This window comes from Scophthalmus maximus, chromosome 7 (genome assembly GCF_022379125.1).
Source record: "Scophthalmus maximus strain ysfricsl-2021 chromosome 7, ASM2237912v1, whole genome shotgun sequence".
Classification (NCBI taxonomy): Eukaryota; Metazoa; Chordata; class Actinopteri; order Pleuronectiformes; family Scophthalmidae; genus Scophthalmus; species Scophthalmus maximus.
This window is the reverse complement of record NC_061521.1, coordinates 10,212,667-10,231,719: the sequence shown is the minus strand read 5'-3', so window position 1 is coordinate 10,231,719 and position 19,053 is coordinate 10,212,667. Positions and strand designations below refer to the sequence as shown.

Genomic DNA, 19,053 nt, shown 5'->3' with positions numbered 1-19,053 from the left:
AATGGGAGCACATTCAGACTTAAGTCTCGAGTCAAACAGACCAGAACAGGAACTCAGAAGTAGGTTTTGGGATTTTCTTGGGATTTGCTGACAAAAAAAAAAAAACATTGGCTAAACATCAGAGTAGGTATGTGAGCCATGGGTGAGCCAACCCTCTAAAATGTGTGTTGTTACCTAACTAACAATCTAACTATCCAATATTATCCATTTGCCTGAATGTGGTACACGTAAATTATCATCAATTCAATAATGTGCAGTGTCCCTGAAAATGCGTCAGTAAAATAACACTTTTCTAGGACAAGTTGTTCATAACAGTAAAATTCCTGCTGCCTACTTTGTCCCCTTCTATTTCCTCTATTTTACAGAATATCATTTTGTATTTCATATTTCCCATATGGATGCCACAAAAAAAACGAAAAAAACAACAACTCCAAAGCAGTCCTTCTTGTTGAGCAATTCTGACGGAGAATTTCTAAAGTAGGGCATTTCAAAAACCAGACAACAATGGGAGATGTCTCTCTGCCCGCAGTCCTCTACAATGCTGGGATGAATAATGGTATTATCGGAACACGTTGAACTATACTGATTGCTCAATTTAGAGACAATCACACAGTCTGCCACTCCTCCGCTGCTCGCCCCTCCGTCTAATTCTGCCCTAAACACATGCTTGCATGGAGCAAAATAGGCCTTCAGCCCGACTGCACTGCGAGGATGGGATGGAGCGAAAAAACACACGTACACAGACACGCACCTGCACGCATACACACACACACACACACACACTCACACACACACACACACACACACACACACACACACACACACACACACACACACAAAGACAGGGCCAGTATCCCCCTGAGTTTTCCCTACTGCTGCTCCTATGAAAAATTTACACAGAAATGATCTCATCGGCTATTTCGAGCCCATCTCTGACCTAGGAATGTTTTAAAGCGCTAGTATCCATCTCGGCTTTTTGTGATGTTTGTCTTTACGTTTGACAAGAAGATGTGTGTGTGTGTGTGTGTGTGTGTGTGTGTGTGTGTGTGTGTGTGTGTGTGTGTGTGTGTGTGTGTGTGTGCGCGCGCGTCTGTCTTTCTGTTTTTATCATCTCCCCGCTGTGTTCAATACACAAAGATTCCTCTAAGTTGCACTTCACATCTCATCTCACAGGCACCACCTGTGTTGAAACTCATCTAGAATTGAAAGCAGCTGATTTCCCTCATCTCGTACATCTCCTCGCAGCCACAAAATGCTTCCTCTATCATATGAACACAAACATTCTCTCATCCAGCCACAGGATCTTCAATACTGTTCTTTCATTTTCCACACAGGACACACACACACACACACAATCATTTATAGTAAGTGAGTTACAGAGACACAGAGAAAATCAATTGCTTTTGAGAGAACTCCATCAGCAAATTGAGTCAATTCCAGGTTTCTCTGTGTCGTCTCTGATGCAAACACTTACCACAAACACTGCCATCCAATTTCATAGGATGGTATTGGAAGCAAAACTCTGTCTGCTTGTGCTTACTTGCACACGGGTGATGGGATGGTGTGCTCTATCCTTATTTCTACAGCAATGAACCGCTGACAGTGTTTGGGCAGCTTGTGAAAAAAATAAATAAAACTAAAATCAACCAAGCTGCAAGAAAAGAAAAAGAAAACTGTCTGGTTCATTTGTCGGGCAAAAAATGTTTAAATGTGTGAGTGGAGCGCAAAATCTAGCGAGACCACGGTTGTTATAGTTAATGTAAACTAACTACAACTACCAGCGACAACATCATTTTGTTAACTACAATAAAAATGAAAACAGTTCAAATAAAAAACAATAAATATATAAAAACAACAATGAACAATGTAACACAAACAAAAACGAAACTGAATTACAGCTAAAATCAGCTTTGGTTTTCCTCCATTGATTTACACATACGGATCTAATGAAGTTTGCCACGGAGTAGTTCAAGAGAAGGGCGGCGCAGTGGATTCCAACTACCTTTTGCACCTCTACCAATCAAGGTTTTCCTTATAATGACTGGAAAACTGTTATTCTAATATAAAGAATAACCTATATAGTCAAAACATACTAAAACAACTAAAACTAAACTGAAATCAAAAACCAAACTGAAAAACTAAATGAAAATGAAAACTAATATCAATTTCAATCCTATAATGTTCTGCTCAAGATGAATTATGAGTCTAACATTCCTGTTTGGCACTTGAATTAGAATTGCCTTCCAACCCCTCAGGAAAGTGGGCGTCAAAGTTTACCCAAAACATTTGTTTTGGGTAAAACATTCATATAGTTTTTTTTTGTTTTAAACTTTAGGCCACTTGGAGACAGTGCATTAAGATGTATACACAACTTGTTCATCAAGCTGTTATTGTTGTTATTTAATATTTGTGGCTTTCTAATAAATTCTAGTCCGATATTCCCTCTGTTTTGGTCTCCACCATTTCCCCGAGGGAAATATCCGGCTCTGTAGCTGCTAAATGCTCCGCTGTGTTCACAAGCTCACTCTGTGTGTCCGCTGTTTGCAGATGAACCGATAGCTTATCAGAGCTTGTTTCCCTGAGAAAAGCTGCGGCGGAAAATGGGTGGATGGAAGCAGCAGGAGGGGATTTCAGAGTCAGGAGATGATGCTGTGTGGGTTTGTCACTGCGACTCACATCCTTCACATTTCTAGCTGACATTTGTTTTTGTTTTTTTAACTTTCTAGATTGAGCAAATAATTGTTGGTCTACATTACATAATTCATAACAACAATAACAAATACCCATTACAATTTTCCAGAGCCCAAGTTGACATATTTAATTATTAATATTATTACTTCTGTCCAAAACCAAAAAGATATTTACTGCTCACTCTATGTAGTGTTGGGTAATTTTACAGTGCATCAAATTTTCTAACTGACTGAGATTTAAAATGTAAAGTAATCAGAGCATCTGAAACGTACCGGAGTTTGAGTAAAAGGCATCAGGCAGAAATTCTTATGAACTACTACCTCCGAAATTTTACTAAAGCACACTGGTTGATTAAATGTTAATAACTTTCCACCTGTGGCGCAATTATGTTTTCAAAGAGGCCACGGCTGCGCACTGCTATTGTCCATTTGATCACAAACTACAACCCACAGCATCACTTCCCAATAAATTAAGACCGATGGTATCTTTAATACTGCAGATTCCTCGGGCCTAATTGCCCAGACAACTGCTCCCCGCTGCAAAGTAATGTGAGATCTGCAGAAGTTGTGAACTACTACTGTTTCATTTAGCAGCTTGATTACAGTAACAAAGCGCTCGGCGGCTCGATCGACTCTTTAGCCTCATCTTGTTGAAAGTGACAGGGAATATATTACAGGGAGTGTGTGGACTGCAGATTAAAAAAAAAATAGGCCAGGGCATGTGCTCACAAACAGATGCTCTAAAACTGCACACACACACACACACACACACACACACACACACACACACACACACACACACACACACACACACACACACACACACACACACACACACACACACACACACACACACACACACACACACACACACACACACACACACACACACACACACACACACACACACACACACACACACAATGAAAAGGGAAGATGAAGGCTGTATATGGACACGGCAACTGTCAAGGTCATAAGCCGAGGAATGTGACTATCTCTGATGCCATGTTTGCTCATTAATACCAGAGTTGCACAGGGATAGCAGCTATGACGTTATGTTTGCAACGTACGACAGGATACACATAGTATTAGAGATGATCGTGTCATCAGTCTTCAATGATGCATCGAGTTAAATTAAGCCAAACTTCAGCCAAGATGTGTGATGATGAATCGAGCTGAGGCACCATCAGTTCTGCGAGTGAACGTTCGAGCTCGCTTCACCATCAACATATAATGAGATGAATGCTCGGCGAGATACGGAGGAGGTTTATCAGGTCATGTAATGTGGGACACCCATAAGGCAATCAAGTAAAACATTGTCAGAGCCTCGCTGATATAATCAATTGCATTGTGTTTTACTTTAAAGTGCAACATGGCTTGAGCCACCCGAACCTCAGCATGCACTCAGTAATGATTGACTTCGCCGATGACAGATGGCACAGCACAGTGACACTGAATACATGCCAACACAGAAACTCCTCAGCATGTTTTTATATCACAAATTAATCAACTGGCTGAGCAGGGAAACATTAGTCTCTCAAAATGCATTCTGAAAATAATGAGAGGATTACGGTCTCCCATCACAAAAGGATTATGACATTAAAGCATGAATTCAACAAAGTGCCGTCATGATTATTTAGCAAATGTCCACATTATTTTACAATTCACGGTGTATGCTTATCATTTTTTTTTTTTAAACCTGTACTTTTAGGGTTTTAATACCAAAAACTGTCCCAATGTAGAGACACAGTTTCAAACAAGTTTGCAAGCCAACACTTTTGAGTGTCAAGTCAGCAGAGAGTAATGTGGCACTTCCACTAAACAGAAAATAAAAAACAGGAACAAAAAAAATACAACAAATGTATTGAAAACGCCAATTCCATGTCTTATATTTATTGAAAAAATCTTTTTTGTGGTGGACCATGTCTGCTAGCTGCAACGCAGAGCATATGTAACCTGTGGGTTACAAAAAAAGTCAGACTTTTTGGAATCTCGGCCCACCTCCCAAAAGCAAAGGACAAGATCCCCTCATGACCCCTTTGATGCAGCCCAGACACAGCCACAAAACAAAACGGCCACATATCCACGCTTGGAGGGGGAACAAACTTCGGCTGAAAGTCAGGGTTTTGTCATTCCGAGCCATGCCTTACCTTCACAGTAGGCATTATCGTCTCGAAGTGGGCGGAAGCCGTCCTTACAAACACAGCAGTCTCCCGCCTCGAGGTTCACACAGTCCGAGTGCTCCACGCAGCCGTGGCCCTCTGAGCAGAAGTCATGACCTGCAGGAGGCACGTAGAGGAAAAGGTTGAGACCCAGAGGAGAGAAGAGGAGCGGAGTGATGGAGGCATACAGGGGGTTTTGGAAAGGTTATGTCATAGTGCCGTAACCTTTTCTCTGAGTATCCTTCCTTGTGGCTCCTTCCCCAGGTATATTACGGCAAAGGAGCATTCATTTCCTCTGATTTATCACAGTGACGTTTGATCGTCAATAGAACAAAAACATGTTTATATTGGGGATATGTTGAGCTACAAGTACAAATAAATACAAATAAGTCTTACAGAAATGATCTCATTTTATATGTCTTACATATAAAACACGTGTTAATGCCATTTTAAGATGGGATTTCCTTCTTTACATGCAGCCATCTTCTTTACATGTGAATTTGGTAATTTCTTGCAGTAAGAAGGTCCTGAAATTCCGAATTCTTTGATCTGTTCCCCATGTACACTCGAGTGAAAGAAATGCTTATAAATTCATTGCTGGCTAAAGTGTCAGTGATGACATCTCTTCATTTTGCTAGTGTCTAATTCTCATTGTACATGGGCATTTTTTTTTATTTGCCTTGCAAATATTACTCTTCCATTATCTTTCTGTGCGTCTAAATTTAAGTTAGATGTGCTAGTAGTCATATAAGTGCGGGCTGATGTTTGGTCCATACCTCTGCAGACTTTACAGCATCTGTCACTCAAGGTGATCTGCTCCGACTCTGGACAGTTGAGCTCAGGACAAGGCTCGCTGGGGACGACTCGGTGCATCGTCCTGTCCTGTGATGAGTAAGAGACAAAATCCTTGTGAGCTCCTCTCTGGGTCCTTTTTGTTGCTCAGGCCTTGGATGTAATTATGAAGGTAATTATTCATCTATCGTGTTTCCTCCCTCTCTGTCCTTGTTTCCCTCCTCCCTGTGTGTTCATTACAAACCAATTACTCATTTGGTCAATAGCAGATTTCTTCCCCCCCCCCCAAACTACTTGTGGAGGAGAGAAAGAAAAAAAAGCTTTATTTTTCTTTCCTCCACGATGATTTACATTGTGATTTGTGATGCATCTCTATTATACCAACGGTGAATCAATCTTCGGGATTATCTCTGCGTGTGTGTTTAGTCAGAGAGTAAAACCTAATTAGGGGGCCCTTCACCCAGCAGGCCTTTGGCAGGTCTCTCTAATGATCTCATCCGTGTCCTTATGACTGATGCTAATTCAGAGACATTAACACCAGACACAGTTGGACAAAAAACAATAGGCCTTCTCTGTCTATTTGTGGTGCACAAATGTTTGAGGATAATCTCAAACGAGTCTGTTCACAAGACAGCTCCATGAGCTGTCACAGTCTGTAGGCATACAGTACATAGCATGCTCACATGAAATCATGGAACAAACTTTTCCCCAGAAAGTGCCCAAGCCAACTTCCTAACAAGCCTCGCCGTTGACTTTTTACCGCCCACCGCCCCCCCCAAAAAACTGTAGCCCCCCTGCAGCCGGCAGGGAGACGGAAGATCAGAGACGTGACAAGCAGCTGTCAGGGGAAGCCTGCAGGAGTGTGCGGCAGTGGGCAGACTGACAGAACGTCCCATCCTCATTTCTTTGATCTGCCGGAGACTGCCAGTCAGTAGACTGGGACTACAGATGGGCCAGGTGTGGGCAAGCAAGCCCCACAGCTGTCTGAAGCTGCAGACACTAATGGAGCTTTGCAGAATTCATGCAGGCACTGGTTGATGCGATAGAGTCGGGTGATTAAAAGCTTCAAATCACTTCTCTGTGATTGATTGGGCCTGTCTGGCATAATGTCATCAAGTGAATTACTCCCAAAAGTGAGCGACCCACCCATCTGGTGCGCCAGGCAGACAAAAGCACATACTCTGAATAATTGGGGAAAAGAAATATGATTTGGCACCCCCGGTGATATCTGATGATTGGTGCTGAAGAACGGCTGCGGCGTCCTGTGATTGACAAGCTCACCGCTCTGGCCCCCAAATGTAAAACTGAATTACTAGGATAGAGCCAATGTCTTTAGATCACAAAGGCAACAATGACAGGTCAGATCAAAGAATTTCAGCAGGAGCAGAGAGTCGCGCATGCTGGCTCACCGGGGCTTGATTTATCTCGCCAGGGTGGGTCAAGGTAGCTGTGGGATGAGTATTTAGCGAGCTGTCGTGCACTGCAACATGGACATTGATCGAGCTGAAGTGCTTGGTCACAAGAGTTATTAAGGTGTCTCATTCTGGAGAGGAGTTTGATCAGAATCCTTTTGAATAACTGTGTGCTAATGTGTGTGTGTGTGTGTGTGTGTGTGTGTGTTTGTATGTGTGTGTGTGTGTGTGTGTGTGTGTACGTGTACGTGTGTGTGTGTGTGTGTGTGTTTGTGTGTGTGTATGTGTGTGTGTGTGTGTGTTTGTACGTGTGTGTGTGTGTGTGTGTGTGTGTGTGTGTGTGTGTGTGTGTGTGTACGTGTACGTGTACGTGTACGTGTGCGTGTATTGATATGACTCACCCTGCATTCAAACAGCAGGCACCTGCCAGAGGAGTCGCGCATCGCCCTCCGATCCCCCTCCACCAGCTCTCTTCCAGCAAACAGGCAGACAGCTGGTAGTAGACACCGAGACAATATCAGTATACACATAAAAAATAGATATAGACATAAAAAGCACATTGCTCTCTTGAAAACCACATTTCCTCAGTGTCATGTTCAAGATAATAATCTGTATTTCTGTTTCATTTAATGATTGTGGCTTATCTTTAATGCGTCAGCCCTAAATAAATGATTGCGAGCGTGTCTAAATACATCGTATTGCTCTAAGATTTATAAGTTGTTTAAATTAGATCTGTTGCTGAACACATGCACAATTCAATATACTGTACCAATATGTGGCAAATTATTCAGACGAAAAGATGTGAAAAAGCAAAGGCCAATGCCTAATGTGATGTCGTGAACCCAAATGTATTCAATTAACAAACAATAAAAAAAGAGACAAAGAACAGAAAACTGATTTTCATTGACAGTAATTAAACTAATATTTTCTGTAATTGCAAATAAACTTTTAATTTGAATACCACCACCCCTCGATTATGAACACTTGATTATGGTCTTATATAACAGTGCTGTTTGACATGCATGATACAATCTGTCCTCATTATTTTTCAAGTCCTCAGGTAAATAAAATCAAACCAAATCAAGCATATCATGCCCCAGTGCTACCGAGGACGTGATGGAATAATTAACTAGCAGAGTTTTATATAATTATAAAGGGGAGGGGGGGTCAGAATAACAACATGGGCAGAAAGTGTGTGTTTGATGAGCAGTTGGGGGTCAGACAGATTCAGACTGATCTGGAGGAAGGGAGTATGTGATTGACACCACAGGTTGGGTCCTATCACAAAGCAGGGCATCATGAAAGTGAAGGACTTCTGAAACCGCCATTTGACATTCTACTTGACAGACCATCGAGAGAGAAGGAAAAGAAAAAAAAAAGGAAAAAGAAACAGATTCAGAACTCCCCCCTGCAAGGCCTTGTGCGGCGAGATAAGGCTTTAATTTGGAGAGCGAAACGTGTCTTTGTAGTGGGGAAACTTGCGGCGCTCGTCTCTCCAAAGCCGCAGCATGCGTAATTAGCCGCGTGCGTTTGTCTACCTCGCTGAGATAAGCGAGCGCAGGGGTGTTGACTTTAAGGGGATTACCTGCCATATGTTTTTCATTTGTGTAGCGCAGCGGCAGATTCCCGAATCACACTTTAAAGCGCCTCTGACCCTTGGGTCAGTGGAAATGAATGCCGACGCCGGCTGATTACAATCCACAACTAATGTGTGTCTTTCCGATAAAGAGTTCAAAACTCGTCTATTATTTGCTTTGCAAAGGAAGCGGCAGCGCGTGGGAGTGTGTGGTGAGAAAGCGCTCAAGTGAAGACAGCTTGCACAAGATGTGGAGTTATATCTGCAAAGAAATAATACACACACGTATAGTCGACTACGTTTACATTCTGTGTGCATACAAGTCTGCTACATTTTTTAATCATTCATATAGTGTGTAACCCTCTGTAAGTCACAGGTGAGAACCTCAGCTATTAAAAACACGTATTAAGTCTGAACTAAGATAATGAAGCCCCCTACTCAATGCACATGTTAGAGTTTGTTCTTGACAGGCAGCTCCCTCTGCATTTTATTTTTACAGCGGATGCATCACAGCTCATTTGGGTCAACATCAGAATAATATTGGGGTGAGAAAAGTTAATATCCCTTAAAATCTATTTTTATTGAGATGGGAATTGAGCGAGTAAGAGATGCAGAGAGCTGCGGTGAAGAGGCTAATAAGAGTTCACTGCTGAACTCAAGAGTCTTGTTGGAAAAAAAAAAAAAAAAGACAGACCCTCTTTGTAGATATGAGATGAAACAGCATTATTTATCCAGCAAGAACATTCCAGCGCTCGAAATTGTTAAATGGGCATTTAAGAAGACACTATTACCACGGTAACATTTTTCTTTCTCTTTCCATTTTCCCACAGTCATGCGGGTCGCAAACAGGAGCTCCTTTACATCGCTTGCAACCATCGCAGATTTACGGGCTCATGTCTGTGTGACTGGTGGCCATCTGTGTTTTGAAGCCCACTGGTGAATAATTGATTGGTCCATGTATATGCAAAAGGACGGACCCATCTCAAGAGGCATGTTAGGAGGTAGCTTAGCAACACAGCAGAGCCCCGGTCAATTGTTAGGCAGCTCTTGTGGAGGCGTGATGTGTTCTCTAAATCTGGTGGTGGTGGTGGTGGTGGTGGTGGCGGCGGTTGCTTTGCTGCCCCGTGAGCGTGTTTGCGCACAATTGTGTCCATGATTGCATGCATGTGGGAGGGTGACGAGGTTAAGGGTACTTGACTCACGCTGGCACTCCTTGCAGCAGGCACCCTTAATGTAGGCAGGCACTGTGGCGACCGGGCACTGAGGGGGAGGGCAGGAGATGGCCTCGCATTGCACCGTGCCGTTCTGGAGGAGGGAGAGAAACATACGCTGTTAAGAGAGAGTAATAGAAACAACACAAATATATGTAAAAAGTATATAATAATCTCTGCAGATTTACCTATTTGAGTTTTTATGGACACAAAGGATCTCGTAGAAACTGTGATCACAATATGCAATAAGAGACATTCTGCAGATGTAATTTAAACTTGTTAAATTAAAAACAGGTTAGGTTTACAAACTCTGCAACTCTGTCTTGCCACTTACCAGCCAATAAATACACTATCCGATATATCTGTTATAAGATAATATCAGCCGGTGAATCAGTCTCATAACCCCTAACACGCACGCACGCACACAGACACTAACTAAGTGTTTGCTTTAAAGTGGACCTTGAATAAAGATTAGAATTTTTCTAGCAAAAGGTTTTGTCAGCATTTCAAACAGAATATGTACAGTATGGGCAAATGGAAAAAATATGGCTCAATGCATCATCCAGGTGAAGGACACGACCATCAAAGGTGCTTGTAAATGAACAAGAACGATCGTACAAAACCCATTCGATGCTCAGCGTGAAGGCAGATTAGTAAAGACGGGGCTGATGATTTTGAAACATCATTATCCTGCTCTTATCTTCCAACTGAGAGGATTCAGAGTTCGAGCAATACGATTCGACGGTGAGATATCGCCTACTGCTGTGGTATTTTCTTTTCTTGAGTGGCTATTTTTTGTTGTCCTCAAAAAGCTGATCGCCAAAATGTGTTTGTGAGTCCTTAACGTAAGTTTGCACTAAGTGACTCAACAACTGTACAATACATTAACACAGTTTGCCATTGTTGACTGCTGTCTCAGCCTGCAGAGTGAAGAAGATTATATCAAGCTGAATGGTGCACAATAATTAATATGGAAACTTCTTTTATTTTAGATATTTTGTCACAAGTTTGCACTGCTAAGATGGTTAGAAACCGTCAGTGGCACAAATGTGCACGTCAATGTCTAATACAGTAAATGCTGGCCCATATAAAACATTTTCCCCCAGCACATCCTCCACTCCTCAGAAGCATTTTTTTTAAACATGCTAGCTGTGAGGATGGTTGCAGAAATGGAGGGTATGCTCAATCTCTAAAATGGCAGAAGTCACTGTTTTGAATCGACTCATAACCTGCAGCAGATTTCAACAGTACCCCCCACATGTAATATTCTTAAATGTTATCTCCTTCTCTCCAGCTCTGCCTGTAATTAACATCGCCTCCACGGATGAAAGCTCTGTGACAGCAACATCTATGAACCTTATCCACATAATTGATAACATCTTAATGCATGACCTTTGAATTTTAAAGGTCATGGCTAATTGCCACACATAAGGTAAGGAACATATCCCATCTAATTCCTTAATTGCAGCCCAGGAACGGAAACACACCGTTCCTGGCGAACCGAGCGATTTCATAGGATGAGTGGGCAGAACAAATCCCTGATGATAATTATCATCTGTCAAGAGCAATTAGGTGCGGTGCACTGAGAGATATGTGATTTCCTATTTTTTGCATGTTGAGTAGTGGTGCGCGAAGGCCTCTCATTGGCTGGTTGGAGGTCTTCAGTAGCAGCGTATGGGTTCTCTGTTCCAACGCTGCGTAGACTGACGGGGAGTGAAATCTGTTTGCTGATGTGGCACAAGCCCCAGATCTCCAATCGCCTCTAATTCTCTATTTGGCAATTATTCAAACTTTGTGCAGCACAAAGTAGGCCCTTGAGAGAATTGAGCATTACTAAGCACTGCTGTCGATGTGTCTAATCCTGAGCAGGTTTTCAATACAGGATCTCTTTTTTTTCCGGGTAACTGGGGCAACCCTCCACTAATGCAAGAAAATAATGAAAATACAAGCTGTCGACAATGGCACTCTGCACCTCTACCCTGCCCGAGCACACGCACACACACACACAGGCTTGATGAACAGGGGAGCAAAACAAAAAGCCAACACTTACGACAGGAGCAGTTACATTTTCTCCCTTCTCTTTCTTTAACACGCACGCACGCACGCACGCACGCACACACACACACACACACACACACACACACACACACACACACACACACACACACACACACACACACACACACACACACACACACACACACACACACACACACACACACACACACACACACACACACACACACACACACACACACACACACACACACACACACACACACACACACACACACACACACACACAGTCGAGCGCCCGTGTGTGAAGCCCCACCGTGCATGTGCAGTTCCTGCAGCCATCTGTCCAGCCCTCGTCCTCCCTGTAGACGACCCCCTTGACACTGCAGGTTCTCTCACAATAGCAGCCATCCAGCCCATTCATCTTCTCCTCTGCCCTGGACAGCTGCTCACGCCACCAACCCAGCGCCCCGCAAAAAAAAAAAGCAAAACAAAAAGCAAGAAGGAGAGAAGATGAGAGCGGACCTGGTTCTGTGTCTATTTTCACATAGAGAACGCAGCACTTCAGAAGCAAACCAGTGGCATCAAGACACCATTAACACATTATACACACACACAGTATCATAACAGAGCATACTTCAACAATAGCCTGTTGCAATCAATGTTACTGACAGAAGCAAGATGACAAGTGGATATATGCTACAGCACAGTGTTTTAGCAAAAATCTAAAGTGGTTATATTTTCTTTTTACCATAACGCTCAAATTCTGGATTATCTGTCAAAATAGACAGATCATGTCACAATATTTTTACCTTGCTGGATGTTTTAGCGAGGATGTCCTGCAGTTCCATGATTTTCTGCACAAGTCCATGGAAATCATTGCAGGTTGGGCATGCTGAGAGACAAACTGTCATTTAGTGCATGTAATTCAGCTGACATGATGATAATAATCTATATTAATTGCTAAATGAGGCAGTTATAACAGACAAATAGAGACTGTGCACATAATAATATCAAGAAATTGTGATATAACCAATAACACAATTTAAAAAATGAAAAATGTATAGAACATTTGAACATTGACTGAGAAGGTTGTATTGGAAAGGCATAGAAAAGAGCTCTAATTTATGTACGAAAGATCCGAGACAAAAATATCACTGCACTGGCAACTATCTGAATCCCAAAATTGGCTCAGCATCAAAACGTTTTCCGTCTCAAGACTCCCACAGATTACCAATATAAGTCGCGCTAAACTGAGAAATAAATGAATTAATTGAGTTGTGTAAATCATTTCTTTAATGTGTGTGTGGTGGGCTCCTCCATCAGCAACAGATAATTATTTTAAGATGGATGAAACAGTCCCTGCAAAATCATATCAACATTTATTAGACTTAGTTTGTGAGAGTGATTGAAGGCAAAACATGGCGATTGTTCAAAACTGTCTGATTTCCAAAACTGTAAAATAAAACAATTGGGGGAAAACATATGTTTTAATTTAAAAGCTGTTTTACTCCAGTGAGTAAAGAGCCTTTCAAGAATCTAAATAAATAACAAGTCAGCACTGTGCAAAATAAGTGCCAGGGGTAATCTAAATTAAACTAAACACTAAGTGAAACACTTCTTTAACGTGTTAAGTAAGAGACTGCACTCACTTCTGTTCAGGTCTGGACACTGTGAGATGTAACCCTGTGGCATCACCACGATCTCCACGTCCTGCATCACTCCCTGGACACAGACACACAACAAGGGACAACAACACCTTACAAAAAGCAAGACGGGCGATAAAAATGAGATGAAGCATGTTAATGTGTTCTAAGTGGATAAGGACCCAGAGGGGCGGCGGTGTCTACACGTGCTGATAGTACACTTTCCACATGAGATGACTTGTAACACAGGCATGGGCAGGACATGCAAACACAAAACCAACAGCCCTGTTTACGAGAACCTTGGAGAACTGCTGCGTCATAAAACTGATCGGAGTGAAACGACAGCCAGTCTGGGAGCGGTGGCAAATTTAGAGAGTGGGGAGTGAGAGACAGAGGAGCTAATTGTGAGATGAATTATCTGAGCACTGGACACCAACGGGAAGTTAAGAGAACGAGTGCCGCAGCGGTCTGAGTAGGGAGATGGAACTTTTATTTGTTTCCTCCAATCTCCTCTGATGAGCACAAATAGAAGATACAGATTCAATTTGATTCATGTCCCCACCGGTAACCTCTCGTCCTGTGTACAAACCCCAAACACACACACACACGGGCACTCACACGGCCTGTCGCTATGGTAACCGGGCCTATTTCATTCCTTGAGTGCATTTATTTCCCTTACACAAGTGGAGTGGTGCAACTTAGGAGAAATTGTTTTTTAAATTGTCTTGCCACTCCAATTTACCGGCCATAAATTTAAAATCCTGCGGAAAAGATTCACTGATTCGTCACGGCAACGTGCGGAAATGGGAGCAGATAGGAGTTGTGTCTATCAAACTTGTAATGGAACTATAAAGCTATACATTTATCTGCAGGCGCCGTACACTCTTTCCATTACGTCTCTCCCTTTATCTGTACAGTAATTATGACTGTGCCATGACTTTATGTGCTTTTATCTTCAGTAATGTCATGTACTTGCGAGGGAAATGGAATATATGAGTGAGATTTAGCTAAATATTACAAGGATGCAAATTAAATCCTTGAGGTTTGATTGGATCACTTAACAGTGGGAATGGCTTGGTGACTATTGTGTGATACAGAGCTGAATTTACCCCAGTTACATACTGACATCCAAAAACCCATCTCTCATGATACTCTATGATGTTGTTTTATATGTATATGATGAGTCGAGTTAGTTATTCACTTACTTATTGAATGTAAGTATGTATATAAGTTTAGGATCAATCATCAAAAAGATTTTAAAACACACAAAAAATATATATTTTTATAACAAGCTAATAACAAGCTAATTGAATAATTATCACAGGGATACAGGATCACTTTATTTCACTGACTTTAAGCAGAGCCTGTGTTGTAATCAGGCACCATCTAAACGACCAGTTGCCAGACTTTGCTTTGCACCTTCTGGCAAGTGAAAAAACAACAACAAGAGAGACGCAGACATTTTTTTTCCAAACTAATCCTTCAGTGTCAGGGACTCGCTGTTACCGCACCATGCTTGCGATAACACGTGGGACGTGGATGGCTGCCCCATCTGTACAGGAAATGGGAATTTGTCAAAAACAGTGAGTGGCAGAGTTGATCACGGTGGATGTTGGAAACAATCATGAGAGGATTTATATTGCCAGGTTAGAAAAAGACGGAAAAAAAACTTGACAATAAAATGTGACACTTCTGTCTTGCATGTTTCAGAAGGTGCTGATTCTTGTTGCATTTGGGGTTTTCCTGAATCAAAAATAAAATGCTTGATATAGGATGCACAACAATCGCAACAATGCCTTTAAGTAGAATTAGAGATGAGATCTTACATGTGTGTGTAGACTATGAAGAATATATCTATTGGGGTTGTGAAGTGAATTCTTGAGTATTACTGCGGCAGCTGGGATTTTGTCGGGTTCAGCTGACGCCCGCGTCCACGTACAGACTGACTGTTTCTCTCTGTGTGTTTGTGTGTGTGTGTGTGAGCGTGCATGTGTACTAATGAAGTAGTGTGTTTTAAAAGGCGACATGCCGCCCTGGCAACTAATCACGGCTTCGCAGAGTGATGGGGAGAGATGCCGCTACTTGACGAGATTAGTCGGTGACCTCCGAGGCTTCTTTCATCTACCAATTAACACAGAGGAAATTCAAAAGCCAGGACACAAGGCATTATCAGCCGCACACACACACACACACACACACACACACACACACACACACACACACACACACACACACACACACACACACACACACACACACACACACACACACACACACACACACACAGGTACACATCGACACACCGTCAAACACGGAGCCAGACACTGGAACGCTGATTAAAATAGTTATAGTTGCTGGTAGGATGACATTTTGCCCCAACACGTCTCCCCAGGTGGGAAATTTTGGAGTGTGGTCCAGTTCGCGGGAGGCAATAAATGTCTCTCTGTCTGATAAACAATACTTTAGACGAAGCTTAATGAGCATAGTCCAGAGGCTATTTAATGATTTCTCCCAGATCAGCGTTGTGGGACTTGCTGAGATAATTGCACTGGGCTTAGCTGCAGACTAAGGGAAAGGGAGCAACAATGACACACTGAAAAAAAAAGTAAATTCCTAGGATAGGCAGAACAAGCCTCAAATTAAAATGGTAAGCCTCGAGAAATGCACGCAATTAAACCCAACAGCTATAATAAATAAAGCGCAAACAAGCCGAACAAAGAGGCAGAAGATACAGTGTAAACCGAGATTGCAATGAATTACTTGTTCTTGCCATTCTGAATAATTTGTTGTTTTCCAACATCGCAGATGAGATCGAGGACGTGCACCAATATTCATATGCAGAGAGGACACGTCTGTACGCCGGTTCTGACCTTAAAGAAACCATGTGCAGCATTTCTCTGTCCGAGCCAGAAGGAGGCGTCCTCAGGGATGTCCATGTAGGGGGCTTCCACCACCCGCTCATAAATCCTGCAAAACACACACACACACACACACACACACACACAGAAAGTTGTTAGTTCTGTTCATGTTTTGAGTCACTTTTTCTATCTGTCAACATTTCAAATAAGCAATAACCAACCCCCCCCCCCCCCACACACACACACACACACACACACACACACACACACACACACACACACTGCAGGCCTTGACCTGTTAAATCCTTCTGTTAACTCTTTGCCTGCGGAGGCTATAGATAGCCACATGCTCTCTGCGATACACATGGTGTCACCGTCTGCTTCTTTGACCGTGCCAGGGAAAAGAAACACACATAAACAGTAACGGCCCCTCTCATGCAGCAGATGCATGTACGATGCCGGTCTACTCGGGGTGCATTTGACCCGAGCTGCCATCAGTAGAGTCCGCAGTCTGCCGTGTAGTCCCATGTACTTAGATGCTCAACAACAACAACAACAGCAACAACAACACACTCGCTCAATTACACTGGGTAGTTACCAAATTCATTTTCAGTTTCAGCTTTGTCATTCAGTCCACACAAAGGCTCTCTCGCTTGCCATTCCCTTTCTCCCTCCCTCCCTCTGCTTTCAGGGAGTTAGTAAGGCGATGTTTAAACCGCAATGAGATCACTTTTCCATCCCCGGAAGAAAGGCGAGGTTATCCAAGTCAGGGCAACCATCGTTAAGCCCGAGCCCCCTTTCACACAGCTTGCTCAAGGCGGGAATGACGCTCCTTTATTCTGCCACGCCAATCTGTATAAAAAGGGTCCACATGGAGGGGTGTTGCTGTTCCAGCAATGAGTCGGGAGTGGAGGTGTTAAAAGAGCCGTATCGACGTCTGTGTGTAGAACGGAGAGGGGGGAAGGAGGAATGGTGGGACAGACGCTGGCGCTGTTGTGTTACTCATCACGCCTCTGATTTTAGAACAGTGCCACGCTACAGTATATGAAATCTCACACCGCCGCAGCATTACGCTGCCTTTGTGTGGTTGGATGTAAACAAGGATGAAGCTGGAATGACGAGGCGTTCTTATTAACTGCAACATGGTGCGATCCCTGTTTAACAGAGGCTTCTGACCGAGAGTGAGGAGAGTTTGCTGACATGCGTTGACCCATTATGAGGCAAACACTGAATTTTATAATGATATTGACGTAGAAGCTAGATTTAATATGGATCTGTCATGCTACGGCGGATGCCACTCCAGTGAATTGAATTGGTTCATCTCTAATGAAAACAATAATACTGAATTCTTTTTTGAAACAGGAGCAAATCATTTCGTTTTTTTCTTTTGTTTTAATCAATTATGATATCGGAGAGCTTCCCCCATCACTAGTGTTCTTCGAAACTACAAATACAGGGTTAAAAGATTAGTCAATTGAGTCTTGATTTCCCCTCCGCTTACATCGTCTTCAGTGATATGCTCTTATTCATTCCACACATTTCTTCTCATTTGTCATTACCAGACACCTAAATTATCTTTGACCACCAACAGTTTGCTCAGAGATTCGGGTCTGTTATGTTCGTAGCACCTCATGTCGTCTTCAGCCTCAAACAAAGATGAGGAGCAGCTGCAAAAGTCTGCTTAACATAATTCCTTCTGTTGTATAAAACCTAGGCGGCGTTCCTTTTTTAACTTCATCGTCCCATCCATTACGTAGGGCAGCAGTGGCTCAGGAGTCGGAGTGGGTCGTCCACTATTTGGAGCGTCGGTGGCTCGATTCCCAGCTCGCCCCCCCTGCACGATGAAGTGTCCTTGGACGACACTCTGACACTGAATTGCCCCTGACGGCCGAGTCGGCAGTGTGTGAATGAGATACAGGACTGATGGACAAAGCTCTAGATATTGGAACCCTGTATGAATGTGTGTGTGTTAGTGTGTGAATGTGTGAATTTGTGCAGCGCTATATAAATACAGTCCATTTACCATATAAATTTCCATCATCTTACCTGTTGCAGTCGACGTGTAGTATGACATGAGAGGCGCTGACGGCCACAGACACCTTGTGCCACTGGTCATCAGCCAGGCTGTAGGGGAACACCTCAGTGTGGGCCTGTTGGCCTTTGGTACGGTAGTGGAGACGCACCTCGCTGCGCTGGCCACTGCTCTCCAGCTCCAGAAACCTGCAGGGGAAATAAATAGTCCTTCCAGTAACTGCCACACAATGACAGCTTCCCTGGTAATTAGCATTCCCTTCATTGTACAGTATGTCTTGTTGCATTTAAGTGTCTCTACTGGAAGCAAATCTTGACTTGTGTCTGAACCCAGAGCTCCTCTCAGCACTGTATGGAGAGCTGGCACATCACTCATTTCCAAGCGGCGCGCTCACATCCATCCAGATTTGCAACATCATTTACAATTGAATCACACCAGTAGTCAAGCATAATGGTACTATATGGCTGTTGGCTGCAACATCAGCACCAGGGAATAATGGCCCACATGTAAGGGTTCAACTCTTTACATTGGAGTATTAGTATTCAAGGGGAATCCTCTTCCTCCACACCACTGAGATTCCCCCTGCACAGTTACACTGATGGAAGGAGCTGCCGACACACACTCATCACATCTGCCCTTTCAAGACTTATTTAAACCG

The 19,053-nt window shown here is 43.0% G+C and overlaps 1 protein-coding gene across 1 annotated transcript in view; it reads right to left on the bottom strand.

Moving 5' to 3' along the window:
* The window catches only part of nell2a (neural EGFL like 2a), a 71,813-nt gene that overhangs the window by 43,539 nt on the left and 9,221 nt on the right, over nucleotides 1-19,053 (bottom strand). Inside the window, exons 4-12 of the mRNA XM_035643342.2 lie at nucleotides 18,410-18,583; nucleotides 16,376-16,472; nucleotides 13,512-13,584; nucleotides 12,672-12,754; nucleotides 12,176-12,304; nucleotides 9,835-9,937; nucleotides 7,458-7,549; nucleotides 5,629-5,734; nucleotides 4,841-4,969 (exon numbers count right to left, since the gene is read on the bottom strand). Of these exons, the coding sequence (XP_035499235.1) occupies nucleotides 4,841-4,969; nucleotides 5,629-5,734; nucleotides 7,458-7,549; nucleotides 9,835-9,937; nucleotides 12,176-12,304; nucleotides 12,672-12,754; nucleotides 13,512-13,584; nucleotides 16,376-16,472; nucleotides 18,410-18,583 (986 nt within the window). The remainder of the gene's footprint in view (nucleotides 1-4,840; nucleotides 4,970-5,628; nucleotides 5,735-7,457; nucleotides 7,550-9,834; nucleotides 9,938-12,175; nucleotides 12,305-12,671; nucleotides 12,755-13,511; nucleotides 13,585-16,375; nucleotides 16,473-18,409; nucleotides 18,584-19,053) is intronic.